The sequence below is a fragment of the Protopterus annectens genome, chromosome 2.part1 (assembly GCF_019279795.1).
Source record: "Protopterus annectens isolate FY-2018-M chromosome 2.part1, PAN1.0, whole genome shotgun sequence".
Lineage (NCBI taxonomy): Eukaryota > Metazoa > Chordata > Ceratodontiformes > Protopteridae > Protopterus > Protopterus annectens.
Window position 1 is genome coordinate 151,987,909 of NC_056729.1, and position 21,935 is coordinate 152,009,843.

The 21,935-nt window shown below is 41.1% G+C and overlaps 1 protein-coding gene across 1 annotated transcript in view; it reads right to left on the bottom strand.

Moving 5' to 3' along the window:
• Nucleotides 1-20,948, bottom strand: part of ADGRA3 (adhesion G protein-coupled receptor A3) — a gene marked incomplete in the record, with an annotated part of 1,325,547 nt that extends 1,304,599 nt beyond the window's left edge. Inside the window, 1 exon segment of the mRNA XM_044062081.1 lies at nt 19,850-20,948. Coding sequence (XP_043918016.1) covers nt 19,850-20,070 — 221 coding nt within the window.
• Between the last annotated feature and the right edge of the window lie 987 nt (nt 20,949-21,935).

Sequence of the window (21,935 nt, forward strand, 5' to 3'; positions counted from 1 at the left end):
AGCAGAGCCCTCTAGAAAACCATGAAGGATGGCCCTAGCAAAACCAGCTCCAACTCTGGAAATTCCATCCAAAATTGTGGTGCTTGGTAAATGTATGCAGAAAAGTACAGGTAGTTGCCTCGAGAAGAGTTAAAATCCAAACTCTTAAAATAAGCACCAGAAAAAGCCACAGCTCTAGTCGAAGGAGCCTTAACAGAATAAGTAAGGCTCTTACCGTGACAGGAATAACGAAAAGAAATAGCTTTTGAGACGCCAGAAAAAAAATAGTTTGCTTGGATACAGCTAATCCTAATGTCCTAGGATGGAAGGAAACAAAGAGCTGATCAGATTTCCTAACCGTCTTGGTCTTATCCAAATAAAATGCAAATCGTCTATGCACATCCAATGTGTGCAACACCTCCGCACTGGCAGACTGTGTAGAAGGGAAAAAAGAGGTCAAATGAATAGACTCTTTACAGGGACAACCCTCATTCACCACCTTGGGCTTAAAAGAAGGATTAGTACGCAAGGACACCCTGTCCTTATGAAATACCAAAAAATAAAAAAAAAAAAAGAAGGAGTACAAACCATAAGGGCTTGAAGCTCAGACACCCGTCTGGCAGACATAATGGCTAACAAAATGTATTTATTTATTTGACATTTGGTTACTAAGAAAGTCTGACTGGGCAGACCATTTTCAGCAGAAGCCTGGGCAGAAAAGCTCCAATACAAAACAAAATAAGGTTTCGTAAAAAAAAAAAGTCAATGAAAATCAAAAATACTGAAAGCAAAAATTGCAAAAGTTTAACGAGAAAGTCATACCATACTTACTGAAAAGGACATGCACCTTTTTTTTGTTAGATAAGGTAATATTTGTATTACCATACATATAATTTTCAGTGGTTATTAGTGGTTTATTGTATACAGCCTATTCCAGTATAGATGTAAGTTATGTGAAGAAAGTAGCGCGCTTGTTAGAGAGGGCAGAGAAGTTTATAGGTGGTCAGGATGAATTAAGTTAGAGTGATATTTGTTATTAGTAGAAAAGAGAGCTGTAAATGGAGTTGAAGTGAGGGAAGTTGAGGTAGATGGGGAGTTGAAGGGTGTATCTAAGTGGGAATACAAGGAGTTGCAGTGTAGAGAGAGAAAAAATGTATACAAGAACTTCCAGTGAGGGTAAAGAAAGGTAATAGAGAAAAGAGAGAAATATGGAGTAAGAATAGAGAAGAGGCAGTGTGGTAATTGATGTAGTGTGGACGATAGCCTGGATAATACAAGGACATGTTAGTGACCTGAATTAAGGAGCGTTACAGTTTAAATTTAAATGTTCTGAACTTTGAGATGGTTCTCAAGAAGGAAATGAGTATTAAGGCCTTGGAAGGAGGCAGGGATGCCAGCACAAGCTGCATCCTGGAACCCAGAAAAACGTGGTCTTGAAAAGGAGTCAGAAAAGAAAGACTTTTTGAAGTTTATTGTGAACTCCAAGCTTTGCAGAAGAGAAAGTGAAGATTTTGCAACAAGATCTGACTGAAACAGAAGGTCATCCAAGTAAGAAAATACTTGTATCCCCTGAATCATGCAAAAAAGCAGTCATAGGAGAGAGGCATTTGGTGCATACCCTTGGGTCAGTAGAAAGGCCAAAGGGCAAAGCAGAGAACTGAAAATGCCAGGAAGCAACAGAGAAACACAAAAATCTCCTGAAAAGGGGATGAATTGCAATATGGAAATAAGTATCCATGAGATCCAGAGACACCATATAAGCTTGAGGAAGCAGAAGAGGGAACAAAGTCTGAAGGAAACAACATTCGAAAGGAGGGCCCTTCAAGAAAAGTGTTTTAGCCAACAGTGGTGTAGCATTGATATCCAAGTACCCTCTTAACTGGACACTACAAACATCCTGGAACTGGACACTACAAACATCCTGGAATAAAATCCCCTCACCCTTTCAGACGCAGGCACCTCTTCAATACTACCCTGAATCAAAAGATCCTGAAGTACCTCTGGTTCCTAAGGGGGGTGAAGCATACCCATAAAAAGGTGGAAGGAATTTCCAGACCATGAAATACCCCTGGCGAATAATGGACATGACCCAGGAATCCTGAGTAACCTGTAGCCAAGCAGGGAAAGGGGGGGGGACAAGGTGGCTGGGAAGAATGACAGACAGCACCTGGTTTATCTGGAAAAGGAGACTTCTGAAGCACAGAAGTCCGAGTAGCCTAAGCAGGAGCAGCCCACTTGCCACCCTTGTTACTCTTAGGAGGGCGGCAAGATTGCCTATGAACAAAGGCTGGCTTACTGGAGTAGTTTTCTCTGAAATTTAGGTGCAGGAGAAACAAGCATTTAAGTTCCTGCAAATCCTTGCCCTTATCCTGAAGAAACAAACAGCAGCAGCTTCACCAAACAAGTGTTTATCAAGAGGAGCATCCATCAACTTAACTTTGATATCATCAGACAAAGGTTGAAACCGAAGCAAAGAATACCTCCTCATCACTGACCCAAAAGCAGAAACCCTAGAAGAGGCATCTGCTGCATCATAACCACACTTGATGGAATGACGAGCCATGTATTAGGAAGTCCCTAATAGGGAAAGGGCAGATGTTTTACCCTCAGAGTCAGGAACATCAGAAATAACCTGACAAGCCTGGGATAGGAGAGTTACAAATACTTGGGACATATGGGTCCGATAATTAACAGCCCTAAATGCTGAGGTAGCAGACATATAAAGTACTTGCCTAGCCTTTCCATGGTCCTGCTATCTTCACCAGAGGGCAGTAACTTGGGAGAAGGAAGCAATTGGCAGGGCTTGTCAGAAGCCACAGACACCACTGACGGGTCAGCAGGACGACGTTTGTACAAAAAAGTACAGTCCTCAGTTACCCTGTACGATCTATCAGGTTTCTTGGGAGCAGAGGGTTGACAGTCTGTAGCCTTAGAAGCACTGGACTGGAAAATGCATCCAGCAAGGTAGCTAAAACAGGAGGAACAGCTGAAGGCCTAGGAGAATCTGTATGCAACAACTAATACCTTTTTTGTACCTCCAAAGCATTAGCACATTCCCATTTAAAGAACTCCATCATCCTAGATATCATGCCCCAAAAGAAAACTCTTCAAATGGGAGCATTAGGACTGGCAGATTCCTCTTCCTCTGATCCATAACCTAAAGGAGAAAGAATTTGAGAAGAGTAAGCAAGGTATTCCTCATCAAAATCCGGCACCTCCTCAGAGGAATCCTGTTCGCTGGGTCTTTTTTTTAGGGGAGTAGAGAACTGGTGGGGGGCTGGAACAGAAACTCCTTGAGGAGGTTTCAGTGCCAACAAAGCACTAAACAAGCCACAAGTGAAAGACTACCACTCACTCTGTGGATCCTTGGAAACAGGAGTAATATATTTAGTCCATGATGGTAGTAGGGACGTCTTCTCTGACTAAAATTTGAGGAACACCCCTAGGCCCCTCAAAGATAACCAGACGTGGTTCTTCCTGAACAAGAAGCTTAAAACACTGGTTTTCAAGATAAGGCACCAAAGAAGAGAGTCTACTATGAAAGGTTTTCGGAACCAAGGCCTGACAGAACAGGATGTATGGTCATGCGAGGCACCAAGACAAAACAGACAATGTTTGTGGTGGTCTTTATGAAGAATGTCTCCCACACTGGCATTTTACCCTTCTTGGATGTCATGAAACCCACAAGCATAAAAAAGAACCCCAATGGGGCACTTATCTGCAATGGCTTGGTGAACCAGCAACAGAACAGGTGTTCAGACAGACTATCAAGAAATGGCATTTGACTGTTGGTAAAGAAGTTCTGAGGATGGTACATCCGGATGTCACCTTTACGCCCTACACTACGCGAGGGGCATGTATGTGTGACGTACTACATACCTTAAAGTAACCTAAAGGCTTTGGTATACTGGCTGGATGTCAGGCCATCCTTGGCAGGGGATCCCTAATGTAATGAACACTGCAACAGTGAACTGGAAGGACATCTAGAAGGTTACTTTGGAGAGGTGGCAGTAACAGGGTGAGTTAGACTAGAAATGTTCAGGGGGCCCCCGACACTTGCTAGGGGCTCCCCAAAGTGCTAACACTGGTTCTGTCTGGGCGATTCATTAACAAGTCTACTGATTGTGCCAGAGGAAGACAGAACTTCTGTAGTCAACCCATTCCACAAACGGGGGAACCCACTACAGATCTGGGATAACACAAGACTCATAAGCCTCAACAGGCAACAGAATGCAGCATTGTCTATAACTTTGTTAATAAGTTCAGTAATCTTCAAACTCTGTACAAAAAAACAAACAGTCTAGGTTTGTTAAAGGCAGATCCTGCCTCCTAAACCTCTTGAATTAAGTTATGAAGGCATTGGAGTCGATCACTGTTTGCACTGCATAACTGGCCTTAAGCCAGACCCATTCCACATTTTGATATCACTAACAGAGGTAATCTAAACATAAATCCCTATGTTTCTCACTGAATAGCAAACTGTTTCACTGGGAGAACTCTGTCCATTTGCATTGCAGGTGCAATCTCAATCAACAGTAATTATCAGTGGTGTAACCCAAGAGCTGCACTGTAACCACTCCTCTTTATCGACTTCTCTGATGCCAGGGGGCTGTGGCTGATGAAGTCTTGACAATAAATGCAAACAGGGAGTGGTCATAAAATGACTGCTACGTTCTCCAGAAGGCCCAAAAACACACTAAAAAGTGGTTTGGTGGCTAGCCCTGCAGCAGTAGTTATTCCACACTGCACAGTCACACAAGAGATCATATGAATGTCGAGTTTCTGAAAACTCGATTAACTGATAGGGATCTATGTGCACATGCGTGTATAGATATATATAGATATATATATATATATATATATATATATATATATATATATATATATATATATATATACACACATACATATACACACACACATATAAATATAAATATATATATATATATATATATATATATATATATATATATATATATATTTATTTTTTTATTTATTTTTTTATTTATTATAAATATACATATATAATATATATTTTTGCCAGAGACGGCCTGCACCTGTCACCCCTGGGATTCCAGACACTGGCTAAGATTCTTGCTGCCCCTATAGTGCCTTTTTAGGCAAGGTTCAAATGTCAAAATTCACCACCGTAACAGAACGGGCAAACAGAAACTGAGGGTGATGCTACTCAATGCTAGAAGTCTCAAAATGCACTCACTCGAGGCACTCCTTAAAATGGAGAACATCGATATCTGTGCAGTGACTGAGACCTTGTTCAGGGCTCGAGAGAGCACCCCTGCACTACCAGGCTATAACTCATACCGCACTTTTCAGCCATGTAACCTGGACCGGAACACCAAAGGCGGAGGCGTGCCCATATTCATTAAGGATATCCACACCTCCAGGCTAGTTGTTCAGCATAATGCATCCAAGGTTATCCAAGTGCAACTAACTCTGGGCAAAATTGCTATCCAAACTGTAGCTTGCTACAGATCCCCCCTCCTCTTTTCTTGATGTACTGGAAAATATTAGCGTTCAAACACCCTAACAATGGGCGATTTCAACTACCCCACCATTAACTGGGAAAACTACTCATGTACCAATTCCTTTGCTCAACAATTTCTGGAATTCATAAACTCCAATGCCCTGGATCGACTTATCCACACCCCCACCATCAGGGGAAACAATACCCTAGATCTAGTTATTACCAACATGAGTGACGGTGTTCCACACCGGAAGTCAACGCCTCATAGGTCCGATCCAACCATAAGCTAATCACCGTAAATATCCACATCCTGCCCCACCCCCCATTAAGGAAACCACAGTAATAAATTTCTCCAAAGCCAACTTCATGCTTCTTAAGACAGAAGTGGTGAACTTCATGACACCCACGCAGATGGACAATACAGTTACGACTACTGAATCTTACACAATTGCACTTTATAAGCACTTACACGAGTGCATGGATTGTGCTATCTCAAACAGAACCAAGATGCTATCCTCCAAAAAAAGGAAGCCAATCTGGTGGTCCCCTGCCATAAACAAACTGTACAACAGAAGGAAGAAACTGCTGCAAAAGAGAGTAAAATTCCATGAGTGGAGGTGCTCCCTGGTCAGCCTCAGTAAGAAGTTGCGATCCCTGATAAATCCTCCAAAGCTAGTTACGAAAAAAAAAATTGCCACTGATTCTAAAGACAACCACAATGCATTCTATAGCTATGTCAAGAATCTCAGTGGCAACACTCAGATCTGCTCAGAGTTGCAGCACAATGGCACTAAATATACAGACCCAAATGATATTGCCAACATCCTGACAGATAACTTCACCGCCCTCTCACCCCCTAAAGGGCCCTTCTCTATACCAGAAGAATGCAAAGTTCCTGTAATCACGGCTGCACAGGTAAAAAACACACTCTCCAAAGCCAAGAACACAGCATCCATGGGACAACATCCCAGGCTGCGTTCTACACGAAATAGAGAATGAACTGGCACCCCACCTAAGTACCATGTTCAATCATAGCCTCACCTCAGGCTTTGTGCCCGCTGAATGGCGCACAGCGACTGTTACCCCACTCCACAACGGGGGAGCCACCATGGACCCCGGGAACTACCACCCCATTACCCTGACGAGCCTGGTCTGCAAGGCCATGGAACGTATCATCATGGAACTTATAAACAAAGACATTAGTAAATCGCCAAACTCTGGTCCCCACCCAGTTCGGGTTTGTAAAAGGCAGATCACATCTCCTAAACCTGATAGACTTCTTTGAAGCAGTCACCAAAGCCATAGATGAGAGTAAGGTGGTTCATACAGCCTATCTAGATCTTGCCAAGGCATTCGACACCATCCCCCACTCTGGAATTATAGAGAAACTCACTAAACTAGGTATAAATCCCTATGTCACAAGATGGGTCGCCAACTGGCTCACTGACAAGAACCCACACTGTGAAAGTAGCAGACTCCAAATCAGACTTCAGACCAGTGACAAATGGAGTACCACAGGGTTCATTACTGTGTCCTCTCCTGTTTGGTATCGACTTCTCTGAAGTACAGCCTAACACAGAAGGTCTTTGGCTAACGAAGTTCACAGATGACTGCAAACTAGGAGCCATAAATCGAAACTCCTAACGATGTGGACATCCTACAAAAGGGCCTCACTGAGACAGATGCCTGGTGTCAAAGCCATGGCCTCAAGCTCATTGTCAAAAAGTGCATTGTCACCCCCTTGGTAAAAACTCTGTACCCATGAATGGTAGTATACTTACCACCGTAAGTGTGATAAGAGACCTTGGGACACAGGTAGACAGTAGTCTCTCCTTTGATAATCACATCACCACAGTAGTCAGGAAATCCTTCTACGTGGCACACCTTATCACAAAAGGTTTCTCATCCAGAAAAACATTGTTCCCCTCTACTCCTCAGTCATTAGACCCATTAAAGAGTACAACGCCCCTTTTGATATGTACCTCACAAGACATCTACAACAACTGGAAGGCCACAGAAATACCTCACAAAGAGGATTATCGGCCTCAAACAGATGCCCTACGCAGGTAGTCTCAAAAAACTCCTGCCTAACATACAAAGCTATGTCAAACCCAGAGCTGTTGGGACATGCTCCACTTAAAGAAATCCCAATCCCTCCGAGCTACATGCTCTAGGAACCTAAATCTTGTCACCACAATAAACAGAACATGCCAGAGGGATAGATTCCTGTCCCAGAGAGACTTCCCATACTCTGGAATAAACTACCTATCAATACCAAACAAAGCTCCTCATTAGCACTCTTCAAGAAAAATCTTGATGATTGGATGGGAAATAGGAAATTCTCCCCGGGGATCACTTCTGTGGCTCTGCTCGATAGGGGCACAGGAAAATTTTCTTGGGTGGCAAAAATCCAGGGTACCTTTTTGGCTGGGCTTGTATAGGCCCTAGGGCAGATAGCCTAGTACCTACCTATGAACCTATATAGCATACTGGCTCAGAAGACTTTGGTGGACCAAAATGAGCTAACCAGATGAATTTGTCAGGGTAGTATAACACAGACAATAAAATTACCAAAAAGACACTCAACAGAGGAGTGTCTTACACAGTGAAATGAACCCTTTTCGCTACTACTTTATCAGGTGTCTTTCGGCTTTTCCCGGTTAGGGGTCGCCACAGCGGAACTCCGGTCCGCCAATGATTGGCAGTAGATTTTTACGTGCTGGCTTGCCAGGCCTAACGCACAACCTTCAACGAAGGAACGCCCATTCACGCATGTCGACGCACAGAAGACGCTCTGAGAATCGAACGTGCAACGTCTGTGAGGCGACAATGCTACCGCAGCACCACCACCGCAGTACTTCCCATAAAAATACAAACAGAAACAAAGTAGCATCTCTGACATCCAAGTTGCTAGCCCTAGTACTGAAAGATTACTTTTTAGCTTTACTGAAAAGGTACAATGACACCGCCCAAGGAATGTTCCTCATTAGTCAGAATCACAGTATGCCGCAGTGGTACGGCGGTACCGTTGTTACCTCACAGCAAGAGGTTCTCCCGTTCGATTCTCAGCTTGGCTTGGGAGGGCCTTTTGTGTGGAGTCTGCATGTCTCCTCCCTGAGGTTGGGTAGCGTTCGAAAGACCTGTGTGCGTGAATGGGCATGCCTTCGTTGAAGGTTGAGCATCGAGCTGGTACCTCGGTGTTTCATAAAAAATCTACTGTCAATCATTAGCGAGCTGGAGTTCTGCTGTGGCGACCCCTTACCGGGAAAAAGCCGAAAGACAAACAACAACAACAGTAGACTTTAGATTGAGTAATCTGACAGCAGAACAGAAGCAGGGTTTTGAACACAACCATGGATTCCTAAACACTACACTGATGACAATCAGAATTCCCAAAGGCAATTCGGATAACTAAACTAGGAAGGTGTAGTCTGGAAACACAAAAATAGAGTTTATTCTTGGGGAAAAAAACAGGAGGACAAAAAAAGAAGCTAAATGACCATCTGTTCCAATGCTCCCATCAAAAGTCAATCCTACACATTGCACACTGAAAACAATAATGGGACACAACACTGGAGGCTGCTGCTCTCGTTAGAACAGACTATCAAGTTGAGCTGGGAAGTAGGAGGACAGGGAGGGACCATCTCTTTACGTTAAAGAGCTACAATTTAATGACAGGGAACACAACTGGTTAATAGTTTGTCAAGTGATGAATGTACTTCACACAAACATCCATTCAAAACTCTAACATGCTACTGACAGGGAAAGGGAGGAGGAGGTATCCACAGTAGAAGTGAATCTAATAAGTGACCTGCCTTCTCTAGTTGGAAGAATTATCACAGTGTGACAGGCAGCTAGGACAATGGTTATCTTGTGACAGTATCCAAGGGACAGAAGACAGTGCACACACCTTTCCATTTTAACTCGCAGGATAATTCTACTCTTTCACACATTTTATCTCATCCATAAGTTGGTTCCACTATTTAAACAAGAACTTCAAGAAAACAAAAATAAAATGCCTATAACTAAACTACAAAGCACAGACTACCTTTCAAATTTGTTTTTGCAACTACTCACAGGACTGTGCCTGAAATTGGTCTATGGTAATCAATGTGCACTATCCCAGTAAACTGAAAAAAAACAGCAGACATCCCACCAAGATTTTTTTCAAACGGAGATCTTACTATAGTTTATCTAGAAAGTTATCTTGGCCTACTTAAGTTGAATGGGTACCTTACACAGAATGGATACTAGAAATTTGACAAACCTGCCAAGTCTGACAAACGTGAAACATCAGTCAAGCTAGGAGAATGACAGAAATCCTCACATCTTTTTACAAGACACTGTTCAGAGACAGTACCAGAAATTACAAATGGAAAATGTAACAAAAGCATACAATTTTAGTTGCTTTGTCGAAAAGAAAGCTTAAAAGAAATATGAAAGGCATTTCAACACTCAGACATGGTAATATCTCCAAAGACACAGCAGAAACCAACAATTCACACCACTGGCAACACAAGTGAATACAAACAAACACAAAGAACCCAGACTTAATACAGTCCAGATCACAACATATTACCTAGATACAAATGCATCACAAGACAAATAAAGGATGACTGAAAAAAAATCACGCTTGCAGGGCAACAACCATCAGGTCATTCTAGGCCTACAATAAATTACAAAATTGAAGCTAAGCCACTACAAAATGGTCCAGATGGACTAACACATCACAATAAAATCAATACATAATGATTTTTTTTTGTTTGTGGATCAAGTAGTTCTTGATCCACCAACTACAAAACAGGTGCAATACAAGTTCTTTAGTTTCAGCAATGAAATGCTGCAGAATGAAAATATAACATTATTCCATTGTTTGCACTTCCTTACTCACTGTGAAGCTGCAGAATGAAAATATAACATTATTCCATTGTTTGCACTTCCTTACTCACTGTGAAACTGCAGAGTTAACATACTTAACAATAAAGACGAGAGGGCATGTGGGCTGAATTGGTCACCCCCCCTAAAAAAATTTTTAAGCAGTCATCAGTGTTTGTGCTACAGTGATGCTCTGGGGTGTGATAGGATTTGTGATTCTTGGTCACAAATCCCACAAGAATACCTAGTTAAAAAGAATACACTTAGGTTTGAAGTGATAAACACCACACACAGTTCTTGCACTTACAATCTCAAAAGCAGAAGAAACTCTTAAGAGGCAAGAAAGTTCACCTAAACCAATCTACAGAAAACAGAGGACATGAATGGTACTCACTGCTGCTATAATACCGTTTAATTTAGCTTTTAATTTACCAATTTCTTAACTAAGTAACTAAAACAGTCTCTCTCTTGGACTCTTTTCAACCATGACCCAGGCCACAAGAGCAAGGGTAAACACAACACATGTAAATAGTTTAGCATAGCCAACTAACCAGCATGTTTATGGAGGTCTGAGGAAACTAGTGTCCAGAGAAAATTTATGAAGATATCAACTCCACATTCACCATATTCCTCAAAATGTAGTGAAACAGCATTCAAATTACTCACCTACAGTCTTCCCACTATACTAAATACACTTACCTAGACAAAAATCTAAAGAAAAACAATTTAATCGAACACAGTTTCATAAACTGCAAATTATACAGCACAGACCAACTACACCATGCCAAAACAGGTTGGAGGGAGAGTGCCTAATGACAGTGGAGTTGTGTACATATACACACACACATATATATATATATATATATATATATATATATATATATATATATATACAAAAACAGGTCTGTTGTGCAACAGGCCACTCCAACTGCTATGTGGACAAGCTACCTTAGCTGTGACTAAAGAAATCTTTATTTATGGTCCACCAAGGACAGCTTCTACAGGGTACTTGTTTAGCACACAGTGATCAGATTCCAAATCGTCCATTCAGGTAAGAATGACCAACTAAAAGTGCAAGTCTTCAACACTGAATGCAATAATCTCCAAAGCTGTGGTAACAAGATATTCATTTTATTTGCATTTGTTTACCAGGATAGTCCGACTGGGCATAATACCTCTTTCCTGCACAGGCCAATGAAGAATGGCTCAAAAACGATTTACAATACAAGGATAATCTGATACAAACAATAATACATGTGACAAGTGTTATAAAAAATGGCAATCTTGTTTCCAGAATGACAGATGTTGAATGAAGGGTCAAGAACAGTATATATGAGACCTTTGATACTACTCACAAAAGTTTTGAAATATTCATTGGTAACAGTTTTGAAATCTTGTACAACTGGTAAACAAAGGACAGGGAAACAATGATTCAGAGAGCGTCCTCCACGAAGCTGTACTCTTACAGTTAGTGAATAACTGTCAATTGCTGGGGGAGAGGGAGATGATCATTTCAGAAACAATTCTCTCGGTCATAAAAATTCTTACACAAAAACAGCGATGTATAGATAACTGCATACTTTAGCAAAATCACATAAATCACTCTGCTAGGACCCAATCAGTCTCTCTCCTCCCTTTGTGTACAGCCTTCTCACTTGCATGTTCATTGATTTCTCAACCATTTCCCTCTCATTTCCTGTCTAACCCACCTCTACTTAATTCCCTGTTTCTCCACATCCACCCCTTGCTCACAACATAAAATGAATAATTTCTTCAGTATACTACTCTACATTCACACTCCTTCCTCCCACCTCATGCATAACATAAATCAAGCTTGTTCTACACTTGGTAGGGACATTTTGATGCTTTTACCGCTCAAATCATTTGGCCACAATCATCTATTTCCATCTAATGTATTTGCTCTTGCTATGCTATATAAACTCTGATACTTTACTGAGCTTATATATACTTGTGTGTGCAATATCAAAAGTCTCACTACATTCTGAGATTTTCTCCCCAGACCTTCACTGAATAGTGGCTTCACACCAGTCAACAAATGTAAAAAACACACATGCGACATGTTTGTTGCAACAAACTAAAGGCAAACAAAATACCATTTTAATGAAAGGCACAGGAAAGAAAGACTGAAAAGATACATGGTGACTTCATCAACAGTGGGTTAAATTATAGAATCAAACACTAAATATACTGCATCTAGTGTAAAACAGTTCGACATTAGCCTTTATTACTAGTGTAATGAAATAATGACAGCCCTGATTAAGTAAGGGGCTCACACACTTCATGGTGTGGGCACAGAGCATGGACCAGCCTGGTCAGAGGGAGAGAGACCCTGGTCCCAGCCCGGCCACATCCACTGCTCGAAAACCACTTCACTTCAGACAGTGGTCAGAAGAAAGTCTAGAATGGGGGGGGTGGGTGTCAGGGATGATATAGGAGTGGCCAAAAAAACAATGATGGTGACTTTTGTGGATATGGAGGAGCACACATGAACAGAAGAAGGGTACAGGCAAACCTTACAGTGATGCAAGCACCCATGTCACCACCATGAGGAGGGGGAAGAGACAAAACAATATACACATCCCTTTATGCACTGGTAAACACTGACAGGAACAGAGAGAATGCTATTTTGTTTCTCACCCTGTGGACAACTACCATCTAATCTGAAACACAAATGGCCCTGGTTGGGGGAGGGGCATGAAACCAAACACCTAGGCCTCCAGACTGACAGTATCACTTTAACAACAGCTGATAGATGAAATGAACCCCATCTGAGGCACAAAATACCTTTGTGGCAGTGAAAAGGTGTCTCTTGCCTCCATGGCAGACACCAAGCATGGTGGAAAAAAATGGATTAAAGTTCCACTAGAAAAGAAAAGAACTTTATGGTCAGCAGACATGGCAGCAAAAACAGCTAGACACTCATGCCTTACCAATATAAGCAATGTAGGTTTAAGGACCTCATAAAATACTCTGTGACCTTCATGCCAGCATCCCTCAGTCCTACACACTCCACGTGGAAAAGCTTCGTTGAATACAGATGCTCACTTTTCATTTACTTAATCTGCTATTATCCATTATGAATCTTGCAACATATAATTTATTTATGAACATCTGTTGAACCAGAAAGTCCACTGGGTCAGAGACCCATTTTCAGTGGAGGCCCGGGGAGAAAAGCTCCACAAGCAAAATACAAAGGAACACATTAAACACAATATGACAATGTTACTGATATAACAGGAAGAAAAAACAGAATATATACACAACATTGAAGATATGACAGGTGAAAACAATAAAACAAGGAGCTTACAATTGAATAGTAGTGTATTAGAGTATAAAAGACATTCATTTGAAAACATAGCATTCAGAAAAGCAAAATGGTGTAAGAGTCTTTGTTATGCATACCACAGTAAGGCTATCTGTGGCATAAGTAAACTCACAGCCTGTAAGTCATGGAATGCACATCTAGAGACCTCCCTAGAGCACAGAGAAACTGTAAATGGAGCTGTAATCTCCCCTCCTGTCACCGTTTCATTCCACAGTACTTTCATCAGCAAAGGTCGTACAATAAGGCAGAACGAGGCAACAGCACTGGAAATCAGCTCATAATTAAATGGGGATACAAACAATAGGACTGCCAGTCAAAAAAAAAAAAAAAACAGGACGAAAACTTTACAAAACTGAACCTCAGATAAAGACAATTTTTATCACCAAGTGGTGGGAAACACAACACTGACAAGCTCAAGCTACCTGTGTTTCAGAAATATTTAAGTTCAGCTTCTAACACTACCCGCTGAAATTAAATTAGAAGTTCTGAATATATAACCACAGCCACGGTTTGAGGCAAGTGACGAAAAGGTGAAATTAACTTCTGTTGAATATTCACTTCAGATGCCTTGCAAGTAAATCAGATTTACTTCTAAGCATTTGTTAGGATAAATATAAACTGTAAAGACAGAAAATCTAATGTCCAGACCCCAGAGATGTGAGAATGAAAAGTGCCAAACTGTTTCAGGACCCCATGACGAAGTTCAAGTTCTAGACAAAAACTATTATAGTATTTTTAAAAGGTACAGACTCTGAATATTAAGAAAGCACTGGTAGTTCTGTTTTTTTTCTAGGCAAAGACTTCCATATTACCACATTGTTATAAAGCTACATCTCATTCCCACACCGTCACTGTGTCCCATACATAAAACAGGTAATATATAACCAAAAAATGTAAGCAGGATAGACTGTACTGTTTTACAGCAACATATACTACACAAGTACACCTGACAAACACACTTACACAAAAGACAAAAAGCCCACTTTTAGATATGACCCACGAGAGTACAGACATGCTTTTATAGGATGGTAAAAGAGAAATCTGCTAACAAACAGCTGCATGGAAAACTTCACTACAAAGGAAAATGTTAAGATGAGACCACTGGGAACCATAAACATAAAATCTTTGAACTATTGTCTCAACAGGTAGCAGATATAGCACAGTTGTAGTGTCAAGCTGCATTTTTACAACACCTAGACCCACCTCTTACCAACGAGGACAGCAATCAAGGCTTCCCATCCCTGCATGTATCCATTTTACATATTATTTATTGACATCTGATTAAGGGGAAGTTTGGGTAGAAGCCCATTATCAGTGAAGGCCAAGGGGAAAGCTCCAAATTATTACAAAACATTTTAACAATAATTTTAGTGTCTTCAAAAATAAAATAATCTGCATTTTAAACAATTACAACAAATAAGACAATAGAAAAATGTTAGTTAAGATGTCGCATACATACAACCATCTAGCTTTTATAGATGCCATCCCTCCAAAAAAAAGGAAGCCAGTTTGGTGGAAGAAACTGCTGCAAAAAAAAAAAAGAGAGTAAAATCCCATGATTGGAGGAACTTCCTGGTCAGCCTCAGTAAGAAGCCGAGATCCCTCATAAAATCCTGCAAAGCTAGTTATGAAAACAAAATTGCCACTGTTTCTAAAGACAGCCACAAAGCATTCTATAGCTAAGTCAAGAATCTCAATGGCAACACTCAGATCTGCTCTAAGTTACAGCACAATGGCACTAAATATACAGAACCAACTGATATTGCCAACAGCCTGACAGACCCCCCTCTCACCCCCTAAAGGCCCCATCTCTATACCGGAAGAATGCAAAGTTCCTGTAATCACAGCTGCACAGGTAAAAACTACACTATCCAAAGCCAAGAACACAGCATCCATGGGACCTGACAACATCCCAAGCTGTGTTCTACACGAACTACAGAATGAACTGGCACCCCACCTAAGCACCATGTTCAATCATAGCCTCACCTCAGGCTTTGTGCCCACTGAGTGGCACACAGCGATGGTTATCCCACTTCGCAAAGGGGGATCCACCACAGACCCCAGGAACTACCGCCCCATTAGCCTGACGAGCCTGGTCTGCAAGGCCATGGAACTTATAAACAAAGACATTGGTAATCTCCAAATTCTGGACCCCACCCAGTTCGGGTTTGTAAAAGGCAGATCATGTCTCCTAAACCTGATAGACTTCTTTGAAGCAGTCACCAAAGCCGTAGATGAGGGTAAGGTGGTTCACACAGCCTATCTAGATCTCGCCAAGGCTTTCAGCATCATCCCCCACTCTGGAATTATAGATAAACTCACTAAACTAGGTATAAATCCCTATGTCACAAAATGGGTTGCCAACTGTTTCACTGACAGAACCCCACTGTGAAAGCAGCAGACTCTAAATCTGACTTCAGATCAGGGAAAAGTGGAGTACCACAGGGTTCAGTCCTGGGTCCTCTCCTGTCTGGTATCTACTTCTCTGAAGTACAGGCTAACACAGAAGATCTTTGGCTAATGAAGTTCGCATATGACTGCAAACTAGGAGCCAAAAATTGCATGGTCACCCCTTTTGGTAAAAACTCTGTACCCATGAACTATCACATAGGCGATAGTCTACTTAACACCGAAGTGTGATGAGACCTTGGGACACAGGTGGACAGTAGTCTCTCCTTTGATAATCACATCGCCAGAGTAGTCAGGAAATCCTTCAACGTGGCACACCATCACAAAAGGGTTCTCATCCAGAAAAAAAAAAATAAAAAAAAAAAAAAAGGAGGTAATTTTTCCCCTCTACTCATCAGACTCATTACAGAGTACAATGCCCCTTTTGGTATGTACCTCACAAGCCATCTACAACAACTGTAAAGTCCGCAGAAATACCTCACAAAGAGGATTACCGGCCTCAAAACAGATGCCCTACACAGACAGTCTGAAAAAACTCCAGCTTTACTCTGTCGCATATAGCCTACTCAGGGACAATCTCTGCCTAACATACAAAGCTATGTCAAACCCAGAGCTGTTGGACATGCTCCACTTAAAGAAATCCCAATCCCTTCAAGCTACACGCTCTAGGGACCTAAACCTTGTCACAACAATAAACAGAACATGCTGGAGGGATAGATTCCTGTCCCAGAGACTTCCCATACTCTGGAACAAACTATCTATAATCAAACAAAGCTCCTCATTAGCACTCAAGAAAAATCTTGATTGGACGGTAAATAGGAAATTCACCCCGGGGATCACTTATGTGGCTCTGCTCGACAGGGGCACAGGAAAATAATTTTCTTGGGTGGCAAAAGCCAGGGTACCTTTTTGGGTAGGCTTATATAGGTCCTAGGACCAATAGCCTAGTACCTACCTATATCTCCACCCTGACCACATCCAAATGGAAGAGCACCTACTAGGCTGGATTTAAAAGGTGCCTGCAGTTCTATTACACAAAACGCAAAACATCAAAAAAGATATTTTAGAGGAAAATGGGAGGCAACCCCAACACACCTTTAAATTTAACAAAACTCAGGGTCACTAAACTGCAAAGTAGCATAAAGGCACCTTATTCAAATGCCACATGAAAGAACTGTTTATTTGTCCTTTGCTGACTGAGTTAGTCCGACTAGGCCACTGCCCTCTTTTCAATGGAAACCCAATATGACAGTACTGTTATCTGTGTGTGTTTTTCTGAGAAACGTAACATTTTTCTGAGAACTGTCTGAAATTCACTAGTTAAAATAAATGTACCTGAAGCCTTTCTCCCAGGGCCTTCACTGAAAATGGTCTCTGCTCCGTTTTCCAGTCAACAAAGACAAAATACATAATTTGGCCAGGGAACTTCCCCTCCTAATTTTTCCCCCTCAATAAATGTCAAGGCATCTTTTGCATCCACCTGAATTACTAGCAAATGGGACGCAAGTTTAGAGTGTCATCAGGACAGCACACTCAGTAGTGCAGTATCCCCCCTGTCATCAGGACAGCACACTCAGTAGTGCAGTATCCCCCCTGTCATCAGGACAGCACACTCAGTAGTGCAGTATCCCCCCTGTCATCAGGACAGCACACTCAGTAGTGCAGTATCCCCCCTGTCATCAGGACAGCACACTCAGTAGTGCAGTATCCCCCCTGTCATCAGGACAGCACACTCAGTAGTGCAGTATCCCTCCTTATGCTGCACTACAGTGTCTCTATCGGCTTTCCCAGAGTTATATGTGAACCCAATCAGGTCCCAATGCCTTGTCTAGAATTAGGTTTTGGAATTTTCAGAGCCCTCTTTTTGATGAAAACTCTTGAAACACCCAGTTACTTGAAGTGCATACAATTCCTTTATGGGCACTAAACACTCATTAATGCAAACATCAAACCAGCAGGGAGAAAAAAAAAAAAAAAAAAACACAACACAACAGGACCAAGATACAGTAAACCAGACTGCATTAATGGGCATCTTTCATATGACATATTCACACACAAAACCAGGTTGGCTGCATTTCTTTAAAAGACATGAGGAAAACAGATTATCGGAGGTAAAGATCAAGTCCCAAACTCTGGAGACAGGCAGCAAAACCAAACCAATTCAAAACAAACACAGCCACCTATACCACTTCATGTTCTGTAAAAACATGCAATATTCTGTGCTTATAAACCTTTTATAAAAGTCTCAGTGTTTCACCACTTTTCTATATTTGTTGTCAGTGGTACCTATCAAAGATTTTTACCTCCCTTCACAGTCAAAATGCTTTTAAAACACGGTGCAACATGTCAAAATTAAGAATATCTAAACGGATTCAGAAGCAAATGCACCTAACCTGTCATAGAGTAAGCAAAATGGCCCAAGGAGCCTTTCCAGCCAAGATCTGAGCCAGCTGGGTAAGTAACATTTGCTGACAAACATAATTAACAGAATGTAACAGTTTGTGCAGCAACAAAACAGATTTTTCAGACTGTACAGAACCTGGTGCAGGCTTGTTTTATAATATAGATAACATATATTTTAAATTGGCAAAAAATAGCAAAGACAAGGTCCAGTTTCTTCAGGAACTACAGTAACATAGTACACTCTCTATATTTTTTAATTGATTTGTAATGCCTTTGCAGGTCACTTTAAGTTTAGCTAAAATTTCCTTTCAAAGATGAGAATCAGATCTTGTACCTTCTATGTTTGAGGTAAACATCTTAACCATTATGCCCACCCACATCCCCAAAGTATTTGTTTAGTTTATATAAATCCCACCACCTGGTAGAATACCATCATATATACATCTGCAAGTTGGTAAGATGTGTTCCTAGTCCATTAAAATAAAAATCTTTGGTTAAAAAAATATTTGCTTAAAAATGATGCATATAATTTTCCCGATGACGGCTTATCTCTATGTGGAAAATGTGTCCACCCCCCAGAAAACAATGAAGTGCTGCCACCTTTATTTATTTATTTATTTGCAGTTGGTTTACCAGGATAGTCCATTGGGCCTAAAAGAACCCATTTTCAATGGAGTCCTGGGGAGAAAAGCTCCAAAAAAGAACAGACAAACAGAATAAGTACATACATTTGAAAAGCTCTTAATGCAAACTAACAGACAAGTTGAAAACAACATAGCTAAGTTCATAAAAAATACCAGTTTCCTGCAGCTAGTTAAGGACTCGGATTATAGGATGAGCTGCTTTTTACACCAGACATCCGCAAGTTCAAAGTTTAATAACAAATACTGGTCTTTCAATTGTATTGCTGAATCCTGGAACCCTTCCGTACATGCTAAGAAGCACAAACTTACATACTCCATAGTACTATAGAGGACTATGACAAATTTCCCACAGGCATGAAACAACCAGTACTGCCATCGAAGAGAAAGGGAAGTAAAAGTAAAATTAACTGCCCCACTCATACATGTCAGTATTCAAGGCTCTCCTTATTAATGTAGAATCCCTAAGGATTAAATTCCACAATTTTTAACTATGTGGAACTACAAACATTTCGGACAGGAGGGACAAACTTCAAGTAATTAACTCCTACTCAAAAAGAAAAAAACTGCCTCATCTTCTGTCATACAAATAATGATGCTGAGGAAAGTAATAATGTTAATAATACTGTTAATATTAATAACAGTAACCACCAGACATCAGAAAATAAGAGTGAAGCAGAGCAAAATAAATACTAGCAGTGGAGTACTCACAATGAGACTGTCCTGTTGGGAAGCATCACCGAACTTAGGACCTGAGTCAGTTCCAGTTCCTTACATATCACCCTCTTATCCACAGCTGCTGCAGATTTACTTCCTGCACCCCTCGGGCGCTCATCTTTCAGCATACAACCAGATGGGATCCCCGAAACTCCACTCCAGATCCAACATGCCAGCAGCACGACAAGCAATGTGGGATTCATTTTGTGTCCCATGGTAGACCAGGAAAATGAACTGATGTTCAGCCTTTGTTTTACCAGATAAATAGAGACATATAAATAAAGTTCCCTTCTATCAAGGCCTGGGGAGGTTCTATTATGTGAAAAGTTTTACTTAGTAAAAGGACACATCCAAACTTTCGGGGCGCATGTTAAGTAGTGCTCTGCTTCCTCTAGCCAAGTCCTCTGGCAGAGTTTCCAGTTCTCTGCCGTCTGTTTAGAGTATTCCTATTTCGTTTTACTTTCTTTTGTTTCGGTGCAGTTAACTGGTCAAAGCGGTTCGTCATCCTTCTTTGTCTGCCTGAGAGGAATCTCCTCTTTCGCCCCTTAGCCGCTCCTCCCCAAACAACAAATTACCACCTCCGGTTTAGACGATGCAGCTGTTGCTGCCTCGCTGCGAAGCGGCACACGGCGGCGGGGCACCCAGACAGTTCCCTGGGGAGCCCCAAGTCCACATTCTCAGACAGGACTTCACAGCTGCACCTCCCTAAAGGCGGCCCCGGGACGGGGACTCTGATCGCCCCAACTCTGAAAACAGCACCCTGACTTCATTGACTCCACTATGTGAATGAAGCTGTAGTCCACAACGTAAACTCTGCCGATAGCCAGTTATTTGTAGCCGTATGTCCTTTTCAGCATGTTCTGCAAACTTCTGTTCAGGGACACAAAGACGGCGAAATAGTACTTTGTAACAGCAGACACAACGTGAACTCAAACAGCTGTATAAACTGAAAAAAGACGTGCTATGAACTCGTTTCTTACGAACGAGCGTCTGCAGCTCATACTACCCCACACATTACCACTGTCTCCATATTGAAATTCCTCCCCCCTGACGTCAGCGCCCACTACTGCTCAGGTTCCACGAGCAGCTCAGTTAAAGGGCACATCACGCATTTAGGCTTTACAACATGCAGGAACGGCTGCTCTTATTCTTATAACCTGTAAGCATAAACAGCACTCTCCATCCAGATCAGTAAATGTTTAATTTTATTGTACGTCCACGTGTTTTATTTTTAAATGTGTTACAAATGCAATAAACATTTGTTGCAAACGTGGTATCTTAGTCGTACTGAATTATGTCAGACTTTTTTGGAAAAAAAATAACTATTGCTGAAAAATCTCAGTTTTTGCAGATTTCATACTTGTTCTGCAGAAAATGCACAAACTCGTATAACATTTTTAAAGAAAAGATAACTTTAAAATCCCATACTTTTATTTGTACTGTACCAGCCTAAAAGCTCTAGACCTATCATTTTTCCTGGTTTGCATATTACGTTTAATGCACAACTTCGAAATGTCTACAGGACAGTTAAAAGAAGAACACTGAAAAAAATACAATTTCTGAATTTTATTAGTCAAAGTTCTGATGTTGAATATTTCAAAGAAAAAAAAGGAGGCAATATATTACTTTACAACACCAAACCCTATAATGAAAGTGTAAAACCTCCAGTAATGTGCATGCTTTGAAGATAAATGCTGCGCAGCTCTGATATTGTTTTGGCTTTGGCTATGAAACATTGCGACACTACAACTTTTACCAAATGCAGTTCAGAAATAACATTTAAGAAAAAGATCAGTCAAACTACATCCTTTAGAAGTGTTTCTGATTATTATCTGTGCCAGTACTGTGTCTTGTGGGTTAATGGTTTATTTAATGCAGATTTTAAACTGTACCTAACTGTTAAATGTATAATACATACCTGCAACTGCAGTTTTGCCTTGTGTATGGGTCATGGCTTTAAGGGGTACTATTCTGTATTAGTGCACCACACGAGTCATTGACTATAAAACTGAATAAATATGATTTTGTTTTGTATTTGGGAATGGCTCATAGATTCATTTTTTGCCTAATTCTTTACAGT